Source organism: Natator depressus, chromosome 3 (assembly GCF_965152275.1).
Source record: "Natator depressus isolate rNatDep1 chromosome 3, rNatDep2.hap1, whole genome shotgun sequence".
In the NCBI taxonomy this organism is placed as follows: Eukaryota; Metazoa; Chordata; order Testudines; family Cheloniidae; genus Natator; species Natator depressus.
This window is the reverse complement of record NC_134236.1, coordinates 41,219,915-41,240,646: the sequence shown is the minus strand read 5'-3', so window position 1 is coordinate 41,240,646 and position 20,732 is coordinate 41,219,915. Positions and strand designations below refer to the sequence as shown.

At 46.4% G+C, this 20,732-nt stretch overlaps 2 protein-coding genes across 7 annotated transcripts in view; one reads left to right on the top strand and one right to left on the bottom strand.

Annotated features, from left to right (window-relative positions):
* DLGAP2 (DLG associated protein 2) overlaps positions 1 to 2,980 on the bottom strand; it is a 705,175-nt gene extending 702,195 nt beyond the window's left edge. For all 3 annotated transcript variants that reach the window (XM_074947769.1, XM_074947771.1, XM_074947768.1), the window contains exon 1: positions 2,718 to 2,980. Coding sequence is in view for 1 of the 3 variants with exons in the window: in XM_074947768.1 (XP_074803869.1) it covers positions 2,718 to 2,735 (18 nt within the window). In the remaining 2 variants the exon portion in view is untranslated. The remainder of the gene's footprint in view (positions 1 to 2,717) is intronic.
* Positions 2,981 to 3,143: 163 nt separating this feature from the next.
* The window catches only part of ERICH1 (glutamate rich 1), a 141,381-nt gene continuing 123,792 nt past the window's right edge, over positions 3,144 to 20,732 (top strand). The window contains exons 1-2 of one of the 4 annotated variants that reach the window (XR_012638761.1): positions 3,144 to 3,251; positions 20,153 to 20,317. Coding sequence is in view for 2 of the 4 variants with exons in the window: in XM_074947767.1 (XP_074803868.1) it covers positions 13,158 to 13,182; positions 20,153 to 20,317 (190 nt within the window). In the remaining 2 variants the exon portion in view is untranslated. Of the gene's footprint in view, positions 3,252 to 13,123; positions 13,183 to 20,152; positions 20,318 to 20,732 lie in introns of those variants that run through there. The other 3 variants (XM_074947767.1, XM_074947766.1, XR_012638760.1) reach the window with 3 other exon arrangements.

Here is a 20,732-nt window from a genome sequence, read left to right as displayed (position 1 = left end):
TCTGAGATGAAAGATTTGAATACCTACAAATTGTTGTTGTACTCCTCCTTTTTCCCCTCATCCTCCAATATGTACTTGGTGCATACAAAATTTTAATCTGTTCTCTGCATCTAAGGATGAGATCACACCATCTGAAATTCAGTATCTAAATAGTCATGAAATAGAAAATGCAACAAAACACACTGAAATCTGTCGCAATTGCTAACACAGCCTTAGTCACCAGCAGCCACCACAGGACAATTTGGCTGATAGAAAATCCTGATTAATGACTTCTTCATTTTAGCATCAAGGCAACAGGCTGAACTGCTATGACTATTGGCTCTTCCTCTTTACAAGCCTTATATAATCTACTAGTTTCCAAGAGCAACGAAAGATATGGGGAGGGGGGCATATTAGAAGTATTTTATAACTTTCCAGTCATGATATTCCTACATAGAGATTAGATCTGACTTTGTTACAGTAGGGGGAGAGTGTGGGTGTGGTTCTATCTCCCTATAGGGTTTCTAGAGAGGTGTTCAATCCTTTATTCCACAAAGTAATTGGACATGCTAGTTTGTAATTGATTCCCCACCACAAAGAGTGTAGTTAAATTATTAATTTTTTTAATACTTACAGTGTATTGTACATAACGTGTTTAGTACATCAAATGCAGCTGCATGAAAATGCCAAGTGCTTAAGTGATTTTGGTTGCCACAAAGGCACTTAACATGCCTTTCTGAAAAGCAATCCTCAGTATTTCCTGGTCACTAGTGAGCTGTAGCTCACGAAAGCTCATGCTCAAATAAATTTGTTAGCCTCTAAAGTGCCACAAGTCCTTCTTTTCTTTTTGCGGATACAGATTAACACGGCTGCTACTCTCACTTATCTGGGATTTAATTTCGACCTATGGGTCCCCTCCGCCCCTCCTTTTATCTCCCTGTTTAGGAAGATGGAGGAAGTCACTGGAGCTTCTTCACCTTACCCAAGTTGGCTACATTGATAAGACACACGCAATATGATTTATTGCCTTAGCCTTATTTGGTCTCCGATACAAGATGCAGACTGCACTGATCAAGCCAACCGACCCTCAAAGCCGGAGTTACCCTCCCCAACAGGCACCATCCCAGCTCCAGGCAAGGGACAACGCCAGCAGCATCTCGGTTCCATTTCTTGAAAAGCGTCCGGACTCAGCTATCCAAGCAAGGGAAATGGATCTCCCCTTTTTCGCCAAATCCAAACTCCCTCCGAGCCCGTTCCCGCTCTTCCCTGCCCCTCCTTTTCCTTTAGCAGCACCCTGCGCAGCCCTCTCCATGGTACCCCCTGTTCAGGGCTGAGCCAGTTATCAGTTACCTCCGCACACAGGATAATCACACACACCCCAGCATCCCCCCACCCCCAAGCCGTTGCCCCGGGACTAATGCTCATTGCTGGTCGCGCTAGAGAAGCGCCGCCGCCGCCAGTGCAGTACACCACCGAGAGGACGCGGAGGAGGCGGCTTGGTTACACCAGCCTTTTCCCTGGTTTCATCCTCACATAGCAACCCTTACAATGATGGTCTGTGAAAACCCACCATCCTCGCTTACAGCACTTTCGTCCCTTCCAGGCAAAGAAATCAGATGCACGGTGTCCCCCTTCCCACACATCAATTCTCCATTCCAGCCAAAAGCCTTACTCTGCCCTACTGCATGGATATAAATCCGGGAGGAGGAGCCCCCTCTCCCCCCCTCCCGCCCCCGGGCTGGTCAGTCTGTAACATACACGTTTAACATGTTCTCTGTGTGTTTCTATCAGGCATGGCGCGCGCGCGCATTTTGTGCAATGCTTCTTTTAATCCCAAATCCCCTGAACCCCTGTTTCACGCTCCAGTCAGCTGTAGGGCTTCCACTTTTGCACGCGGGGCCAAAAAGCGCAATTGTCACCGTCTCTTGCCTTCTGCAAGAAGAGCCGCAGCTGACGGTTTCACACCCTGTGCCGCCGGTCAGCACCTTGGACACCCAGCGGCGGCAGCAGCCCAGTGAGCTTCGCAGCGGCAGCCCCCAAAATCAGCTGCATCCTCATCAGCACAGAAGTGCTGGGACCCGAGCGAGCGTGGCGACAACCAACAACCCCAGCAGCAGCTGCTCAAACCCAACATCCCAGCGGTGCTCAGCAGCTGATGCGCCCCCAGGCAGTGCAACGAGAAAGACCCTCTCTTGCAACCCTCACGCCGATACCTAACAGTAGCAGCCCCATCCCTAGGACCTGCAACAACCCTGCTAGCACCTGCTGCCGCTCTCTAACGTTGCTCTCCTGAGGCACAGCTGCAGATGCCCCCCGCCCAACCCGACAGCAGCAAAGCAGCTCCTGCTAAGACCAGAATGCCACAAGAAACCCCCGACACCTCACCAGATGCACTCCACCCCCAACAGCCACACCGCCCCCACGATTCCAACAGGATTTAGCTGCGTCCACAAAACAAGCCCAGCAGCAGCTGTACCCTCGCCCCCAAACGCGCTCAGCAGCTGCACTTCTCATGGTTTTTAACAAGAGTCTGTCAGACTTTGCAGCCCAAGACCCACGCTCAGCCCAGTCGTTTCACTCCCGTCTCTTCATGCTGACACCCCAAGTCCTGCATATCCTTGGCCACTGTGCCCCCGGTCTCCCGCCTGCAGAGGCTACGTTAGCCTGGGAGCAGCAGTGCCCCCAGCCTGGGGCGCTCACCGGCATGAGACAGAAGATACCCATCATCGTGTCCTTACCTTTTTCAGCGCTGACATTCTAGTACATTATTGATTTAGCAGGTGCCGGGTTGCATGTTGGGCTGGCGGGTCAAGTGAGGGGGAAGCCCGGGCAGGAGGTGGCGGAGGAGGAGCGGGGTGTGTTTAACATTTCCCCCCTCGCAGCGGTCACACACGCTGGGGCATTGCACCGCTTGCTATTCCCCTCGCGCGAGCCATGCGCTGCTGCCGCCGGGGCTGCTGCTGAGCTTGCAGCTGTCAAACCCCGCTCTCCACACGGCGCGCGCTCTGCGCAGCCGCGCTCCCCCGGCCGGAGCCCGGCAGGCGCGGCGCGGGGGCCGTCCAGACGCAGCCGCCATGCCAGGAAGGTCCGCTCTGCGCCCCGGGCGGGGGCCGCCCCTCCGCCGGCAGCGCCAATGGGCGCCGTCCCCGGCCGGGGGTGGGCGCGGCCGGCTGGAGAGGGAGCAGGAAGGGCGGAAGCCTGGGGTGCGCTGTCGGGGCCCTGCGCCGCGGCCGGAGCTGCGTGTGGGGCCATGTCTGTCGGCAGGAGGCAAGGTGCGGTCGCGGGGCCGGGTCGCTTCAGGGATCCCCTGCCTGCTCCGGGGCGGTGGGGGCCGGTGGTTCCGCTCACCCGCTGCTCGGTCCGGGAAACGTTTCCAAAGTTCCCGTGAGCCCTGCCCCGGGGAGACACGGGCGCGGAGCCGGCTTCCCCGCGCGCCCGGGCAGTTGCGGAGCCGGACCGGGAGGCAGCGGGCGGCTGGTTGGGGGTGAGGAGCCCTGGGGCTAGGGACTAGGAGCGGGGAGGAAGCCTGGGGGCTGGATGGGGCTTGTTACTGGCGGGGAGAGCCCAGTAGCCCAGGAAGGGGAGGCTGGAGTGGGGCATTCAGAGTAGCAGCGGTGTTAGTCTGTATTCGCAAAAAGAGGAGGAGGACTTGTGGCACCTTACAGACTAACCAATTTACTTGAGCATAAGCTTTGGTGAGCTACAGCTCACTTCATCGGATGCGTTCATCGGAGTGGGGGAGTGAGCCTGAAGTAGCTTGTGGGAAGGCTGCTGTCATGGGGTCGAGGGGGGGGGGGAATCGCCCGAAGCAGCCTAGGAGGTGCCAGGGGCAGCTGGGAGAGAGTCTGGGGTGTGCCTACAGTGCCTGTGAGGTTTGGTGGTGATCTGGAACAGCCACTGCTCTACCTCGCCACTTCCCTTCCCCCCCACCAGCCGAAGCTCCTGTCCTATGCCAGGGACAGCATGCTGCTCCTGCTTTACTGCCCGCCGCTCCACATGGGCTCAGAGCTAGCATGGAGAGGCTGCCTGCAGACCCAGCACCACAACAAATCCTGATAGCAGGGAGGAGAAGCTATAGGAAAAACTTGCTGCATGTACGAAATTCCACGAAGTATGCAGATAGGCAAGGACAGGCATGGAGCTGTCTGTGTGAATGTCATGTCCAGTGTGTGACACTTACTAGATCTGCAAGGATAGATTATGTATGTAGATAAACGTGTGGCAGCCTTTGGGTGCTCTAATTAATTGGACTTGTGTCGTTAGAAAGAGTGCCTTGCAGGGTGTTTTTTTTTTTTGGGCGGGGGGAAGAGCGGGGATAAGCAACAAGCTATTAAAACAAGATCCTGCCTGCCCTATGTGGACCCTGAAGATTGCAGTAATTTTAGAAGACTACGTGCTTGTAGCTGTGTTGTTGAGCAAAAGTTACCCTTCTCTTGCTGTGCACTTGCTGCTGCTGCCTCCTTTCACCCCAGAAGTTGAGTTCCTGTTAAGGTTCTGTAATGCTTCTATGCAACCCCTTTCTAAATTCATCTTAATAGTCTTCCCCTTTCTCTCCCCTCAAAAAACCTCTCTCACTTTTGGCTGAAACTGTCAATGCTTTTTGTTGTCCTCGAGATGAGTGTGTGCGCACAAATGCTTGGAGCTGTTTTGTGCAGTTGGAGTTATAAAATTTTGGGAAAATAGACTTTTTCCTATTTTTGCAATGTGACAGCCTTTGAGGGATTTTTGGTTTGGGGGGCTTGTTTTTTTGTGTGTATCTAATTCTAAAAATCTGAACATTGAAAGTTGCAGCTTTGCACTTAAATAATCTTAATGGAACAGTGTCACTGCTAGGCTTCTAAAAAGCAATTATTTTTCACAATTTTTTATCAGTTTTAAAACTTAATATGGAGTAAGAACAATAAAACATTTTATGTTGTAAAGTGTGTATCTGCAGTTAGTTAAGTATACCCTGGCTGGTTCTGAATCTTGTAAGCTCTACAAGTCTATTCCCTACAGTGCAAAGACTTTGCAATTTCTGCAAGCCAGATAACTATGGATTGTATTTATTTATTTGAAAAACAAAACAGGAATTATATAAATCTAATATAATGTTAGGGATCCTGAAATAGTCCGTTAGAGAATCATGGAAGGGATCCTCTTTGAGCCCCTGCTTCATAAAACCTCCTGCAGTCCATATATGTCAGGTTCTTCTCCATCAAACAAGGGAATAAGACAGTGTTCTTCAGGATTAACTCTTCAGGCTCTGCTTCTGTGTCTTCCTTTTATCTTAGCATAAGGAGGAACCAGCCACTGCTTGAAGAAAACTGCAGCCTTAACCTGTGGAGGCTGGCCTGAGCCTCTTGATATAAGACTTGCTAATGGAGCCAAGGTTGCCTGGCTGATCCCATTAATTGATATTTCTTTCACGCATCTTCTTTCACGTGATCTGATACTATTGAGAGAGAAACTTAAGTAGCGGTTGAAAGGGAGAAATGTCTATTTGGAACATCTGTTTTTGTGTATGATAGGAGTAGAACAAATAAGGCAACAAGTCCCAATCCCCTTAATTTGGAGGAATTTTCAGTGTTCAGTACAGTGTGTGTAACTCTCCTGCTGTTAACAAATATTTATATGGGCTGCATCTCTGCAGTATTTCCCTGGAATGTGATCTGTTTAGCTTCTTGTAAAATAAAGACAACTGAGTGAGTTTCTTCCCTAGGAAAAATGCATGTGTTTCCCCCTCCCCCTTTTAAAAATAAATATTGAACCCATTCATGATGCTCATACAATAAACCAGGGTGTATAAGCATTATATATCTTGTTACTTATAAGGACCTACCTGGGCTTTTCCCCCTTCCCCTCCCCCCAACTGCAAACCAAGGCAGGCATGGAATTTGCCTTCTCCCCGCTTGTGGCTCCCTTGGCCTGACTGGAGATGCCCCCTCTCCCCCCGCCCCGTACAATGCCTATTACCATAGTATCTGCGCACCTCAGAACACAAACAAATTAATCTCACAGCACTCCTGTGAATTACAACAGTATTACTATTCCCACTTCAATTTGGGAACTGAGGTATGAAGTGATTCACTTGTCCACTGTCACACATGTAGTCTGTGCCAGTGCTGGAAACTGAACCCAGACTGTCTCCATCTCAGTCTAGTTCTTAACCACAAGACTGTCCTCCTTTCAAGCAGAAAAGATATTGCAATTTGTGCAATAAGTTGTTTCCTTTCTGAACATCTATCAAATTCTTTTATTTTAAATGGTGAAACCTATTTTGAATACTTTTCATCTTACAATTTTCAGTACTGCTCCCATTAGAAACACCATGTTAAAGTATTACTATGTCAGGTCACACATTAAAGAGAGATGTTCACTTCCCAGACTGTGCTCCAAATCAGTCCCAAAAACTAAGTAGGGTCAATTATAGTCAGCCAGTCTGTAATCCAATGCAGTGACAAAAATAGATCCACCCACTTGAGTGTCTCATGAGTGGCAGGTCCTGGAAAGACAAACTGAAAGGAATTCTGTGGAAATAGTAGTAGAAAACGTGGATCTTCTTTGCTAACAGGTATTGGGTTTGGAGAAAGATGGTACGAGGGGTGGGGAGTTATATTATGCAGATTACATTTTAATATCTTTTCAAAACCAAGCAAATTCTGGGCAATCTAGGCTTAAACCTAGCCAAAACTGACAGTTTAGGCTTGGGACCTCTACTTGCACACGATGTGTATTTTTGTTAGATATATCTTTAAAACAAAAAAACCACCATCCCAGATACTTGAAAGATACATGCACCAAAATGAGTTATGAAAACACTAATGACTTGCATTAGGAAGGAGGGAAAAGGATCGGTCTCTCACTGTGTACGAGTATGATTATAGTCTTTAATGGCACAATCACTTTTTTTTTCTTTCTGTGAACCCTGCCTTATATTGGATGCACAAGGAAGCAGAATTTGCACAGGGAACTAAAAAAGGCTTATTTCCTCACTCCAGAATGTCTGACCCTAAATGACCCTTACGTCAACCTAAATAATTTGGTCTTTGTGTAAAAACACAAACACACACACACACACAATGTACTCATTAGAAGGTGTGTAAAAATAATTGTAACTTGGGTATTTTGTTATAGTTTAACATGACTCTTGATTTGCATGATGAAGATTTTCTAAAATGAAAATATATAGAATTCATATATTCTGTTTGGAAATAATTATAGGATCAAGTTATGCTAAAATAGGTGTTGTGGATACCACTGGGGACAGAGAGATGATAATAAGGATATATTGATAAGAAAAACAGTATAAAATAAAGAACTAATGTGGAAAAACTAAAAGGGGAGATTATCCAAAATTTAGACATGGATTAAACAAGAAGAAACCTGTAATTTCTGGCAGAGCTCCTCCCAATAGTAATGTAATTGAAATTCAAGTGGCAGCAAATATGTTCTTTAATTTTATAGATGTATTCATAGGTGTCCATTAGACAAAGTCTCTCAATATAATTAAGTGCCCCACAAGGGCAGCAATTGTGCTGTGAGGCTGGCTGGGATTGGCTCTCCACTCCAGATGTTACAATCTCTGGGGTTTCAGCACCCAGGGTGTAACTACAGCGGGGCGATCAGGACAGCTACCCATGGTGCAAAGTGGAGGGCATGGAAAAATGGGACACTGTGGGTAGCACAATTCCTCCTGGAGCTGCCCCTACCCATGGAGCCTGGCTGCCATGAGATGCTCCCCTGGGCAGTAGCAAGTAAGCATCTTCATTTCAAACAGTTTGAAAACCTCTGTGCTAAATGGAGGTCAGAAATCTGGAGGGCCTTGTGGCTCCACCCCCCACTACCCTGTTTTTTCCTCCCCCACGGCTTTGTGCCTTGAGCGGCTGCCCCGCTTGCCCTGCCGTGGTTGTGGCCCTGCATTATCATGATGGCTGGGCCAGAACTGAGTGGCACTGGGACCCCAGAGGTTGCTGTGCCTGGAGCAGGGAGTCGAGCCCAGCCAGCCCCTTGGGACAGGAGCTGCCACGCTACTTTTTCAGACATTCTGGTGACTCAGTTATGGGTTGAGAAACCCTGGTCTAGACCATCCCTGAGAGGTGTTTTGTCTAACTTGTTCTCAAAAACGACTCCAATGACTGGGATTCCAGAACCTCCCTTGTTAACTTCTGTTGACCTCTGAAGCAATATGGCAATGCATAGTATTACCATCTCACAGGAAATCTGGACTCAAGCTGTTTGCAACTTTGTGCCAAGGCCAGTATAGGTTTGTAGGCCCAATTACAGAATGGGGGACTATATTGTGGAAAGCAGTGACTCTGAAAAGGATCTAGGGACTGTAGGGAATAAGCAACAGAACATGAGCTGCCAGTGCAATGCTATAGCAAAAACGATTTAATCAGAGGCAAATTAAGATATATTGGGGCACTGGGAATGAAGAACACTTGGGCCCACCACATCCCCTCCAGGCATGAGGTTCCCACCCCCTGCTCCTCCCCTTTTCCCCCAAGGCTCCACCCCCTGGCCTGACCAGAAGCCAGGCCATGGAAAGAGCTGTCCAGGGAGCCTGGGCCACTATGGGGAGCCCTGGTCCCTCCACCTGCCCTGGGTGGCGTGTCCTGGGAGGGGGGGCAGGGACAAGGGCTGGGGGTTGCTATCTGGCACTCCAGCCCCCTGTCCAAGGCAGGTGCAGGTTCTGGAGCTCCCCCACAACTACCTGGGCTCTTTGTGCAGTTCTTACCACAGCCTAGGGCAGTGGTTCCCAAACCGTGGGGCACACCCCACTAAGGGGGCACAGAGGAATGCTCGGGGGGGGGGGGGCTGGCAGGGCCTGGCCCTCTCCCAGCTCTGCAATGGCCCTCCCACCAGCTGTGGCTCTGCTCCCGGCCACACACCCACTCTCAGCCCCTGACTGTGGGCCCCGGCCCCACTCCTGCCCTTCTCCTGGAGATGGAGGGGGTATGGACTGGGTAAGGGGGGGGACGTGACTAAAATAGTTTGGGGACCCCTGGCCTAGCATGACCATATGTCTCATTTTGGCCCCAGACATCCTAACTTTTTTTGCAAAACTGGGCATTTGTCCCATTTGCTCTCGCCAACTGATCACCAATTCGCAAGAGCAAATGGGACAAATGTCCAGTTTTTCCAAAAAGGAGGGGGGCGGATGAGTGGTGGGCCTTGGGGCGGGGTGGTTATGAGCAGTGGGTCTTGGGCCAGCCCTGCGCAGGGAAGATGAGGGCTTCAGCAGGTGGCTCAGGCCAGCCCCACGCGAAGGAGGAGAGAAGGCCAGCTTTGTGCGGGGGCAGGAGAGAGATGAGCTCAGGGGAGCTCCATGCCACACGGGGGTGGGAAGGAAGGGAGAGGGCTCAGAGCAGCACCACGCCAGGGATGGGAGTGGGTTGAGGGGGCTCAGAGCAGCACCACGCCGGGGAGGGGGGAGGGGCTCAGGTGAGCTCCGTGCCTGGTGAGGAGCGGGGAGAGGGGCTCAGTCCAGCGCCGCATTTGGGGGGGGGTGCCTCAGTCCAGCATGGGGCTGGGATGGGGCCTTTGTCCAGCATGCAGCGTGGGAGATCCTTGGGCCACCTCAGTGTGAGGCTTGGACAAGCAGCAGTCAGCCAGCTCTGCCTCAGGGTGGCGGGAATTGCTCATCACCTCCACGCAGGTTTCTTTGGTTGGGCTGAAGGCAGGGCTGCAGGGGGAAGAGGAGGAACATGGAGCGGGAGAGAGGAGGAGCAGGGGCTGTGGCTAGAGTTCCAGCCACTCCTGTGGGGCTCTCCAATTGGTTGGGTACAGTAATCCGCCACTGGATCTAATGCTATCCTTGTATGTATAATCAGAGGAGTAGCGAGGAGAGGGTGACTCTTACCTCTTATGTACGGCATTGATGAAATGGACAATGGAATACGGTATCCAGTTCTGGTGTCAACATTTTAAAAAGAAGACTGAGCAATTGGAGAGGTGCAGAAAAGAGCCAAAATGATTTGAGAGCTGAAGAAAATGCCTTAGTGCTGTGGTTCCCAAAATTCTTCCGCCACTTGTGCAGGGAAAGCCCCTGGCAGGCTGGGCCGGTTTGTTTACCTGCCATGTCCACGGGTTCAGCCAGTTGCGGCTCCCAGTGGCCGTGGCTCGCTGCCCCAGGCCAATGGGAGCCACTGGAAGTGGCACGGGCCGAGGAATGTACTGGCCACCGCTTCCAGTAGCTCCCATTGGCCTGGAGCAATGAACTGGAGCCACTGGGAGCCGCGATTTGCCAAACCTGCGGATGTGGCAGGTAAACAAACCGGCCCGGCCCGCCAGGGGCTTTTCCTGCACAAGCGGCGGAGCAAGTTTGGGAACCACTGCCTTAGTGGAAGACTTAAAATTGCTCATTCAGCTCATCTTATCAACAAGAGGATTGAGGGGTAACTTTACTACAGTGTATAAGTACCATTACAAGGAGAGAACACTGCATACTAAGGAACTCTTTAATTTAACAGAGAAAGGCATAACAAGAACCATTGGCTGGATCCCAAAGCCAGGCAAACTCAAATTAGAAAGTGGGCGCAAAGCTTTAACAGAGGATGATTAACCATTGGAACTGCTGATGAAAGTGGTGGATTCTCCATCTTTTGATGTCATCAAATTCAGACTGGATGCCTTTTCTAGAAGGAATGCTTAAGCCAAACACAAGTTATTGGAGCTCAGTACAGGGGTAACTGAATGGAATTCTATTTCCTGACAGGAAGTCGGAGTAGATGATCTTCTGGCCTTAAAAGCTAGGAATAGTAATTCTACCCAGAAGCCTGTTGCCAGCCAGTGAAAACCCTAAAGCTCTGGTATAACATACTCCCAGTGTGAGACTCCATTTAATAAACGGGCTGTGGCAAACTGCATTAGCTTCAATTTCTAAGTGGTCCTCATGTCACTCCATGCACAGTTTGTTGTTTTTCAGCAATCTAATCTTGAAGTGACCAAGATAAGGATACAGCTCCTATCTATAATAAACTGCAGCACTTTTCTTGCAGATTTGGGTTGGGATGGGGAGGGTACAACTGCTACGTTAGCATCCAAGAACAGCACAAATGTAACAACACACCTAAAATTGTACAACAGTAGCCCATCTAAGTCCAGCTGCCCCCTGAGCCTGGGGGAGAGAACCAGAGTTAGATATGACTTGTTATCAGAAGGACTCTATATAATATCATATGCAATATTCCAAAGAATGTGAATGTAGGGAATAAGCACTGAATGGAAAATTGCTTGCTGTTCTGGGCACTTCAGTAGCAGACACTGACTCATTGGCAGAAGTTCAGAGAGGAGAATGAAAAATTATTAGGAGACAGGAGGGATCGCTCTAGGAGGAAGGATGTCAAGAGCTAAATATGAAAAGGAGTACTTGTGGCACCTTAGAGACTAGAGCTCTGTTTGGTACAAAGGAACTGTAACTAGGAATAATGGGACTACGTTATGAATAAGCTTAGTCTGGATAAGCCTAGGGTGGGAGGAGCACCTTCTTTACAGAGAAGTTTATTATACTATTCAGTAATCTTCCAAGGAAAATTGTGGAAGCTCCTTGACCAGAAATGTTTAAAACAAAGGACAAAACCCTTAAGAAGCCCAGTGAAGAAAAATCATGCAATGCTTTTATATATTTTCTTTCTTGTGTGAGAGATGAACTAGATAACCTAAAATGTGTTGGGGTTTTATTTTTTTTTCCATCTGTGTTTTCCGTGTAGACTACCGAATCAAGATAATCTCTCTTTCCTGCTCTCCTGTCCTATTGTACACTGTCATTCCATACTTGGAGGAACAGGTATTGTTGCATTTTACACATGGAAAGACTTCAGAGGAGGTCCTGACCCCTAGTCACTTTCCTGTGTAGCCTTTCTTGGTTGAAAAACACTTCTGTGTTTGATGGAGACAGCAATTAAGTAGGGGAAATCTCATGTTTCTAGTCAGTTTTTCCTTTTAATCCAGATGTAATGTGTAGAGCATGTCTGATATTATTTGCTTTCTTTTTGCTGCCCAAGATGCATCTGAATAGGCAGTGGGCAACCAACTGAGTTACACGGCAGGGGTGCTTACAGTATGTATGGCAGGTAGCCAACAGTGTATGTCAGGCACTCCATGCAGAAGGCCTCTGGAGGAAACTCACTCCTCCTACACTGAGCCAAGAAAGGAGCTATTATGATGTTGATTGGGACTTTAATTTTGTGTAATCAACACAAGCAGGATAACTAAACAAACTAGAGTCTCAAATAACTGTTAGATAACTTTAGTAACAGCAGGAGAACCTTTACATCTGGAATTTTATGCTGGTGTTGGCCTATAGTGTTAATTTTTGCCTTATTTTCCAATTTCTCTTGTACAGCTTTGGTTTTGATCAGCACTTTGTGCTGGACAGCGAGTCTATATGAGTTACAACTGTCTCTGCATTTCAGTTTTCAGTTTCTCTTACTAATATGGGGTCTGTCTGTTCTGGGAGTGGGTGGGAAGTCTCTGGGTACCACATTGTGTTCTTCTATTATGTGAGTTCAAGCTTGAATACCTCTCTTATACTGGCTTGCTTTCTCTTTAATGGGGGTTAGTGCTTGGTGCATTGTGTGTGGGGTTTTGTTTTGGTTAAACATTTGTTGCTTTTATTTTTGCAATGTATTATATACCTCTTTCTGTATACGGCTTTTATGTTTAGTTCTGCAGTGACTAATGTTTGTCTAGCAGTTTAGTATCTGTCACAACTTGCTCTCATTGCTAAAAATAGCAGGTGCCTATTGCCCACACAGAGTACCAGGAAAGATAAAACATGTGGTCTGTGGTTGCTGCTTTGGTTGCTTGTACAATTGAAACATCCCACATTTTTAGTGCTTATTTTTTCATATCTTTCAGCCTTTCACCTTGACAAGAACCTGTGAACTACTTATAGATTTCATTTCCCTCCTACCCTATCCAACTAATCCAAGAATCACTACAGCTAAAATTTGTATCTTTCAATCTTGGATTTAAAATGTCAGCTGAAAAATCCACAGGCTGTTTGTGACATGATCACACTGAAATATTATCTTGTATTTCTATGTCCAGCTCTCTAGATCCTCAGACACAAAACATTGGGTACTCATATACAGCTTTGGGCACTCAGCGTTTAGAGATTGCACCTGTGAAGTGCTGAATGTTTACAGCAATGGTTCTCAACCTGTGGCTCAGTCGGCACGCAGCTGCGGCCCATGGGACATCCTCAGGGCCATATAGGTAATATTGGATGTGGTAAATATGTTGAGAACAATTGGTTTACAGTGTGATGCTGATCATCCTCAACTTTCTTTGGCTTGAATGGGACTTCTATTAAGTGCAAACCTTGAATTTGTCATTTAGCACCTTTCAAAGTATAGCCTTTCTTTAATATGTATTTAACTCTATAAAAGCCCCTATCCAGTCCCTTCTAATGATTGTACAGCATCTGATTGCAATGTCAGAATGATCACACGGTCTTTAAACCTTTCTTACTCCCTGCTGAAAAGTCTCTCCTCCCGGAAATCTATGCAAACTGACACCTGGCAAAATAAATCAACCTTGCAGGATGTCATGAAGGTCAGAGAATCTGGGTTCTCTTGCAACACAGTGTAGAAGGGTGTTCCAGGATTGATGACCCTTGCTTTAAAAACTGACACAAGCCCCTCCCATTTAAACAAGAGGAATAAAATCCGACTCAGGAAAAGATGTCAGGATGTGTGGGCAGGAGGGCAGTATGTGCACGCATGTTTCCAGAATCAGCCTATTTTCTTCAATAGTGACAGTAATAAGCTCATAATTTGTTGGAAATTCTGGCTGGCATTGTGGTTGCATAAATCGATATTTAAATAGATCCCAGGTCCTTTGCATTTTCATTTTATACATGGATACCATAATTGGAGACTAGCTTGTTGTTGTTTGGCAGCTGTTTTTCTCTCTTGAAATCTACATCTGCTGTTTGTATCTTCTTAATTCATATTTCCAATAAAATGTAATTTTTTTTAAGTCATACTGTTGAAATGGAGCTAAAACACTCCATAACCCTTCATTCTAAATATCATGTGTAGATCACAGCTCTTCATAAAGGAGAGGAAGCCAGGGTACGGAGAAGGAGCCAGGTTTTCAAAAGTGGATTCTAATTTTGGGTGTCTGAACTTGCATATCATAGGGCCTGATTTTCAGAAGTACTAACTAAGCCTATGTAACTTCAGTTGAAGTAAGTGGGAGCTGTGGATATTCAGTAACTTTGAAGCCAGGCTATCTGCTGGCCCACTGCCTTCATTGTTTGTTTAGATCTTAATCTTCCGCAGATGTATCTGCCTGCTTTTTTTTTTTTTTTAGGTTAAAATTTTGTTTAATCTCCTTCAGTCCATTATATTTTTCTCTTTGCTAATGTTTGAAACGCACTCCAAACTTCCAAAGGAGGCTAAATTAGTGTGTTGCTTTTACCTCTTAATGTGTAATGAAGAGCATAGATATAATTTAGCATTCATCCCCATTTTATTCAAGATAAAGCCCCTCCCTCTTGTTTTGATATACTTTGTATTTATCATTGGTTTCCTGTGTAGTCCTTTATTTGGTCTTAAAATCACATGACAGTGCACATAATCCAATCTGAATTAATTGTTCTAGTAAAATTTCCATTTATGACTACCAAGTTCTGGCACTGAATAAATTAAAACTATTTTTGTTCAAGCCAAAAAATAACCTAACCTTTTTAGGTAAGGTTATCTCCTTCATAGCCCTAACTTCAAATGTTCTCAGATTTATGTAAATATAGAAAATGCTTTCATCTCAGAAGGGTTGTAGGGCACCATTGTGACCAGTGCCAATAATTGTTACTGTCTCACTGAGCAAAGAATATATATTCGTACACTGGAGACACAGCATGGGGAAAATCTTCTCTGTACTTAACATCGCTACATCTTTCCTAACACTTCTAGGAAGCTTTTCCTTTAATGAATTTAGTGATTGTGAAAGGTGCTGGATTGGAACCAATTTGTTTGTATCCTTATCTGTAGTGGTCACTTGAAAGGGTGACAGAACACAGTAATGCAGTCTCTGTTGTTGTAAATTTGGCACCGCTCTTGAGCACAAAACTTTAATTGGGCTAGATTTTGATTTGCCAGAAATATAGCAATGCCAGTGAGTAAGGGTAGGGGGAGAGCAAGGCCACACGCCCTGCCATGTGCAACTGGAGTAGGGCTGCTTAAATCAGAGCTTGACACATGGGAAAGGAAGGCAAAGAGAGCACAAAATGCATGCCTGGTGCACTTGCCCTGACTCCCATGGTACATATGTACACACACAGGTCAGTAGCAGGGCAAGCAAATGCCCCATCAAAATGGGTGAAATAATTTACCCCTCCTTTCCTTTTTCCCGCTCTCCAAAAGCAGGATGTAGGTGCTGGAGGAACTGAAACTGAGTCATCATTTCTTCTTGGGGCAACAGGTAGTTGCACCATCCCATCCTCTGGACTGAGTCGAAAGGCTCTCTTACCATTTATTCCCCCCCACCACCACCACATTATTCTCAATACGCTTATTGAATAAGAATCTAAGCCAATGAAACTATTCCTCTAGTTAATGAATAGAAATTGTGATTACAGCATAAAATGCCTTTTTCCCCTGAATGTCCCACACTCGTTGTTCATACCTTGTCATTTCCTAGAGGCACGAGACTTCATTTATAGTAAAATAATTTAGGCTTTTAAATAGTGCTGTGAGCCAGTTTAAATATTTAAAGAGAATCTTGTTCTGAATGAAATTTATAATGGGTGTATGTATACTATGGTAGATGACTGTTTCCCCTCGTGTCTTTCAAGTTGCGTAGTGCTAGTCACCACTAAGTGCCAAACTGTGCTCACTTTCCTGATGTAAGTTGTTCAATTGAAGTCAATAGGACTAATACTATGAGTGAGATGAGCAGAATGTGTCCGTAAAATGGGACTGATACTGCTAGGGACCTGGCAAGAGTACTACTACTGATGTCAATGGCACTAATTATTATAAGTAAGGATAGAAGTATCTGGCACTACATTAGGGACCTGTGATGGGTTGTCACCCCTGGGGTGCAGTCTGAGAGCTGGAGGAACCACTGCACCCCTCTAAGATACACAGCTGGGTGGGGACACATCCAGCCTAACCCAGGCACCGTTATTATCCAACATGACAGCAGGTGGTGCTACCTGAGTGCAAACAACAAACACCAGCCAATTTCGCAGCTCCCCAAGCTCCTTCCCCCCCACCCCCGCGTATAAACCCAAAATTATACCGTCTTGCATTGTACAGGGAACTGTACAGCGTAAGCTCATAGAGTTTGCCTGTCTCTCAATGTTGAGTGGAAATGCAGTAGGCCCTCTGAGCTAAGATTCCCAAACCTTTCACTCCAAACTCACTGGTTTAGATCAAAACATAAAATAAGTTTATTAACTACAAAAGATAGATTTAAAGTGATTGTAAGTGATAGCAAACAGATCAAAGCAGATTACCTAGCAAATAAACAAAAGCACAATCTAAGCTTAATATACTAGATTGGATATTAATGGCAGATTCTCACCCTAAAAATGATACAAGCAGGCTGCAGATTCTTAAGGGGCAAGCTGCACTTGCTTTACAGCTTGGAATCCACAGGTCTTTCATACACAGGCTAGAAATTCCTTTAGCCTGCGTCCAGCACTTCCCTCAGTTCAGTTTTTGTTCCTCAGGTGTTTCCAGGAGTCGTCTTGTGTGGGGAGTGAAGACCCCCAGATGACGTCACTCCCTGCCTGATATAGTTTTAGTATATGGTGGGAACCCTTTGTTTCAAAGCTTGGTTCCCAGGTCAGTTTGTGGAAAAGTACTGACATCCCAAGATGGAGGGCAGCATCATGTGGCTTGGTCACATGTCCTTGTAGAGTCATAGCAGCCATTACTTACAGCAGTGATGGGAAACCTGTGGGCCGCTAGCAGCCTGTCAGGGTAATCCACTGGCAGGCTGCAAGACAATTTGTTTACATTGATCGTCCACAGTCATGGCTGCCTGCAGCACCCAGTGGCCGCGGTTTGCTGCAGGGACGTGCTGGCCACAGCTTCCCGCAGCTGCCATTGGCCAGGAACGGCAAACCACGGCCACTTGGAGCTGCGGTGGGCCGTGCCTGCAGACAGACAAGATCAGCAAAATGTCTCGTGGCCCACAATCAGATTACCCTGATGGGCCGCAGATTGCCTGCCTAGAGGGAATACTATTCCTTAAAAATAGCTTTATCATGTATCATTCCATCCTATCAGCCTGTTAAAGTAATAAAACCCCATTTCTCCAGGCAACATTATAATTATTTCGTTAGAATCCCACAGTAGGTTACCCTGAGGATAGATGTGCCTTTTCCTGCCAAAACATTAAAATTGGATCAAAGGTTAGATAACTATCTCCAAACCTATTCTCCTCTGCTCTGTAAAAATCTCTGCTTGACGAGGCATACATCATAACCCAAGAGTGTCACACTCTAGACAACAGCTTTCTGTGACTAAAACAAAATATGGTTTAGCTGACTAAAATACTCAGGCATGCTCATTAGGAAGAAGGCAATTTTAGCTATAGCTTGGTTTTATCTAAATGACCTTTGCATTTAAATAACTAGTAGCAGTTTGTACTGCAAGCATGAGATGATAGGGTGAGGTGGAAGGCAAAAGGGCATGTGAGAAAGCTGCTACTTTAATAGAAATAATAGTGTTAGCATGTGCTATTGCTACCATTCTCGTTGCTTTTACACACAAATCATAGAATATCAGGGTTGGAAGGGACCTCAGGAGGTCATCTAGTCCAACCCCCTGCTCAAAGCAGGACCGATCCCCAATTAAATCATCCCAGCCAGGGCTTTGTCAAGCCTGACCTTAAAAACTTCTAAGGAAGGAGATTCCACCACCTCCCTAGGTAACGCATTCCAGTGTTTCACAACCCTCCTAGTGAAAAAGTTTTTTCTAATATCCAACCTAAATCTCCGCCACTGCAAGTTGAGACCATTACTCCTTGTTCTGTCATCAGCTACCACTGAGAACAGCCTAAAGCCATCCTCTTTGGAACCCCCTTTCAGGTAGTTGAAAGCAACTATCAAATCCCCCCTCATTCTTCTCTTCCTCGGACTAAACATCCCCAGTTCCCTCAGCCTCTCCTCATAAGTCATGTGTTCCAGTCCCCTAATCATTTTTGTTGCCCTCCACTGGACTGTTTCCAATTTTTCCACATCCTTCTTGTAGTGTGGAGCCCAAAACTGGACACAGTACTTCAGATGAGGCCTCACCAGTGTCCAATAGAGGGGAACGATCATGTCCCTCGATCTGCTGGCAATGCCCCTACTTATACATCCCAAAATGACATTGGCCTTCTTGGCAACAAGGGCACACTGTTGACTCATATTCGGCTTCTCATCCACTGTAACCCCTAGGTCCTTTTCTGCAGAACTGCTGCCTAGCCATTCGGTCCCTAGTCTGTAGCGGTGAATTGGATTCTTCCATCCTAAGTGCAGGACTCTGCACTTATTCTTGTTGAACCTCATCAGATTTCTTTTGGCCCAATCCTCCAATTTGTCTAGGTCCCTCAGTATCGTATCCCTACCTTCCAGAGTATGTACCTCTCCTCCCAGTTTAGTGTCATCTGCAAACTTGCGGAGGGTGCAATCCACACCATCCTCCAGATCATTTATGAAGATATTGAACAAAACCGGCCCCAGGACCGACCCTTGGGGCACTCCACTTGATACCGGCTGCCAGCTAGACATGGAGCCATTGATCACTACCCATTGAGCCCGACAATCTAGCCAGCTTTCTATCCACTTTATAGTCCATTCATCCAGCCCATACTTCTTTAACTTGCTGGCATGAATACTGTGGGAGACCGTGTCAAAAGCTTTGCTAAAGTCAAGGAACAACACGTCCACTGCTTTCCCTTCATCCACAGAACCAGTTATCTCATCATAGAAGGCAATTAGATTAGTCAGGCATGACTTTCCCTTGGTGAATCCATGCTGACTGTTCCTGATCACTTCGAGGAGAGGAAAGTGCTTCAGAATTGATTCCTTGAGGATCTGCTCCATGATTTTTCCAGGGACTGAGGTGAGGCTTACTGGCCTATAGTTCCCAGGATCCTCCTTCTTCCCTTTTTTAAAGATGGGCACTACATTAGCCTTTTTCCAGTCGTCTGGGACTTCCCCCGATCGCCATGAGTTTTCGAAGATAATGGCCAATGGCTCTGCAATCACATCCGCCAACTCCTTTAGCACTCTCGGATGCAGCGCATCCGGCCCCATGGACTTGTGCACATCTAGCTTTTCCAAATAGTCCCTAACCATTTCTTTCTCCACAGAGGGCTGGTCACCTCCTCCCCATGCTGTGCTGCCCAGTGCAGTAGTCTGGGAGCGGACCTTGTTCGTGAAGACAGAGGCAAAAAAAGCATTGAGTATGTTAGCTTTTTCCACATCCTCTGTCACTAGGTTGCCTCCCTCATTCAGTAAGGGGCCCACATTTTCCTTGACTTTTTTCTTGTTGATAACATACCTGAAGAAACCCTTCTTGTTACTCTTAACATCTCTTGCTAGCTGCACCTCCAGGTGTGATTTGGCCTTCCTGATTTCACTCCTGCATGCCCGAGCAATATTTTTATACTCTTCCCTGGTCATTTGTCCAATCTTCCACTTCTTGTAAACTTCTTTTTTGTATTTAAGATCAGCAAGGTTTTTTTTCACTGTTAAGCCAAGCAGGTCGCCTGCTATATTTACTATTCTTTCTACACATATCGGGATGGTTTGTCCCTGTAACCTCAATAAGGATTCTTTAAAATACAGCCAGCTCTGCTGGACTCCTTTCCCCCTCATGTTATTCTCCCAGTGCCAACAAGACACTTTAAGCAGTCTTAAGATGCTTGTGTAGCATTCTTGTAAAATGTTCTGTCCTGGCTGCAGAGGATAGCAGCGTACAATTGCTCCCACCAGCTAACATTTACTCCTTTAGCTCGGGGAGGAAGGAATGCTGGCTATTCCAGGTTCAAAATTTCACTGATGACCCTTGAGGATGGGGGGTTTACGTGCAGATGGCAGCTTGCGCTTACAGCTGGAGGAAAGGGAAGCAACTCTTAATTGATTAGAGGGTTAAAAAAGGATCTCAAAATACAGTGACTTACATCTATTGTAAAGATGTTTCTACTTTTATTTATTACAATTATTTTTATTATCCCATAGTGTTCATAGGGAAAGTACTGAAGAGGCTCTTCGCTGCTACTCCCTCCGCTTCTCATGTGCCTGTTCCAAGTGGAGAAGAGGTGGTACTAAAAAATCCCACGTCAAAACCACAGCAGAAGGATTCTGAGAATACTCAGGCTTCATCAAAATGTGCCAGTTTGCCAGGTAATATAATCTGCTAATTACTGCAATGTGAAAATACTTGGGTTTTGGTCATTGTTTTTAAAGAGAAAAAAGTTATATATGAACACATAGTGCAGAGCCTTGTCCTGTGTATGCACTGAGCCCCAAATTTTAAACACAAAATTACTTTTGGGTTTACCCATCAAGTTCCCTGCAGTGCATACCATTCGGCATCTTGATCAAACCAAATTTTTCACTGACAAAAAAAAATCCTTTGTTAATGCAAAGTTAGAGTTGCCTGGTGGTATCGTGTGTCCTTCCAGAATGTCAAGTTCAGCAAGACTCAGAAGTCTGAGAGTTAAGGTATGCACCAGAGCAACCTTGATTTTTGTACATCCTGGTTTTCAGAATTCTGAGTTTTGTTGAACTTGAAATTCTGGAAAGGCACATGATTTTA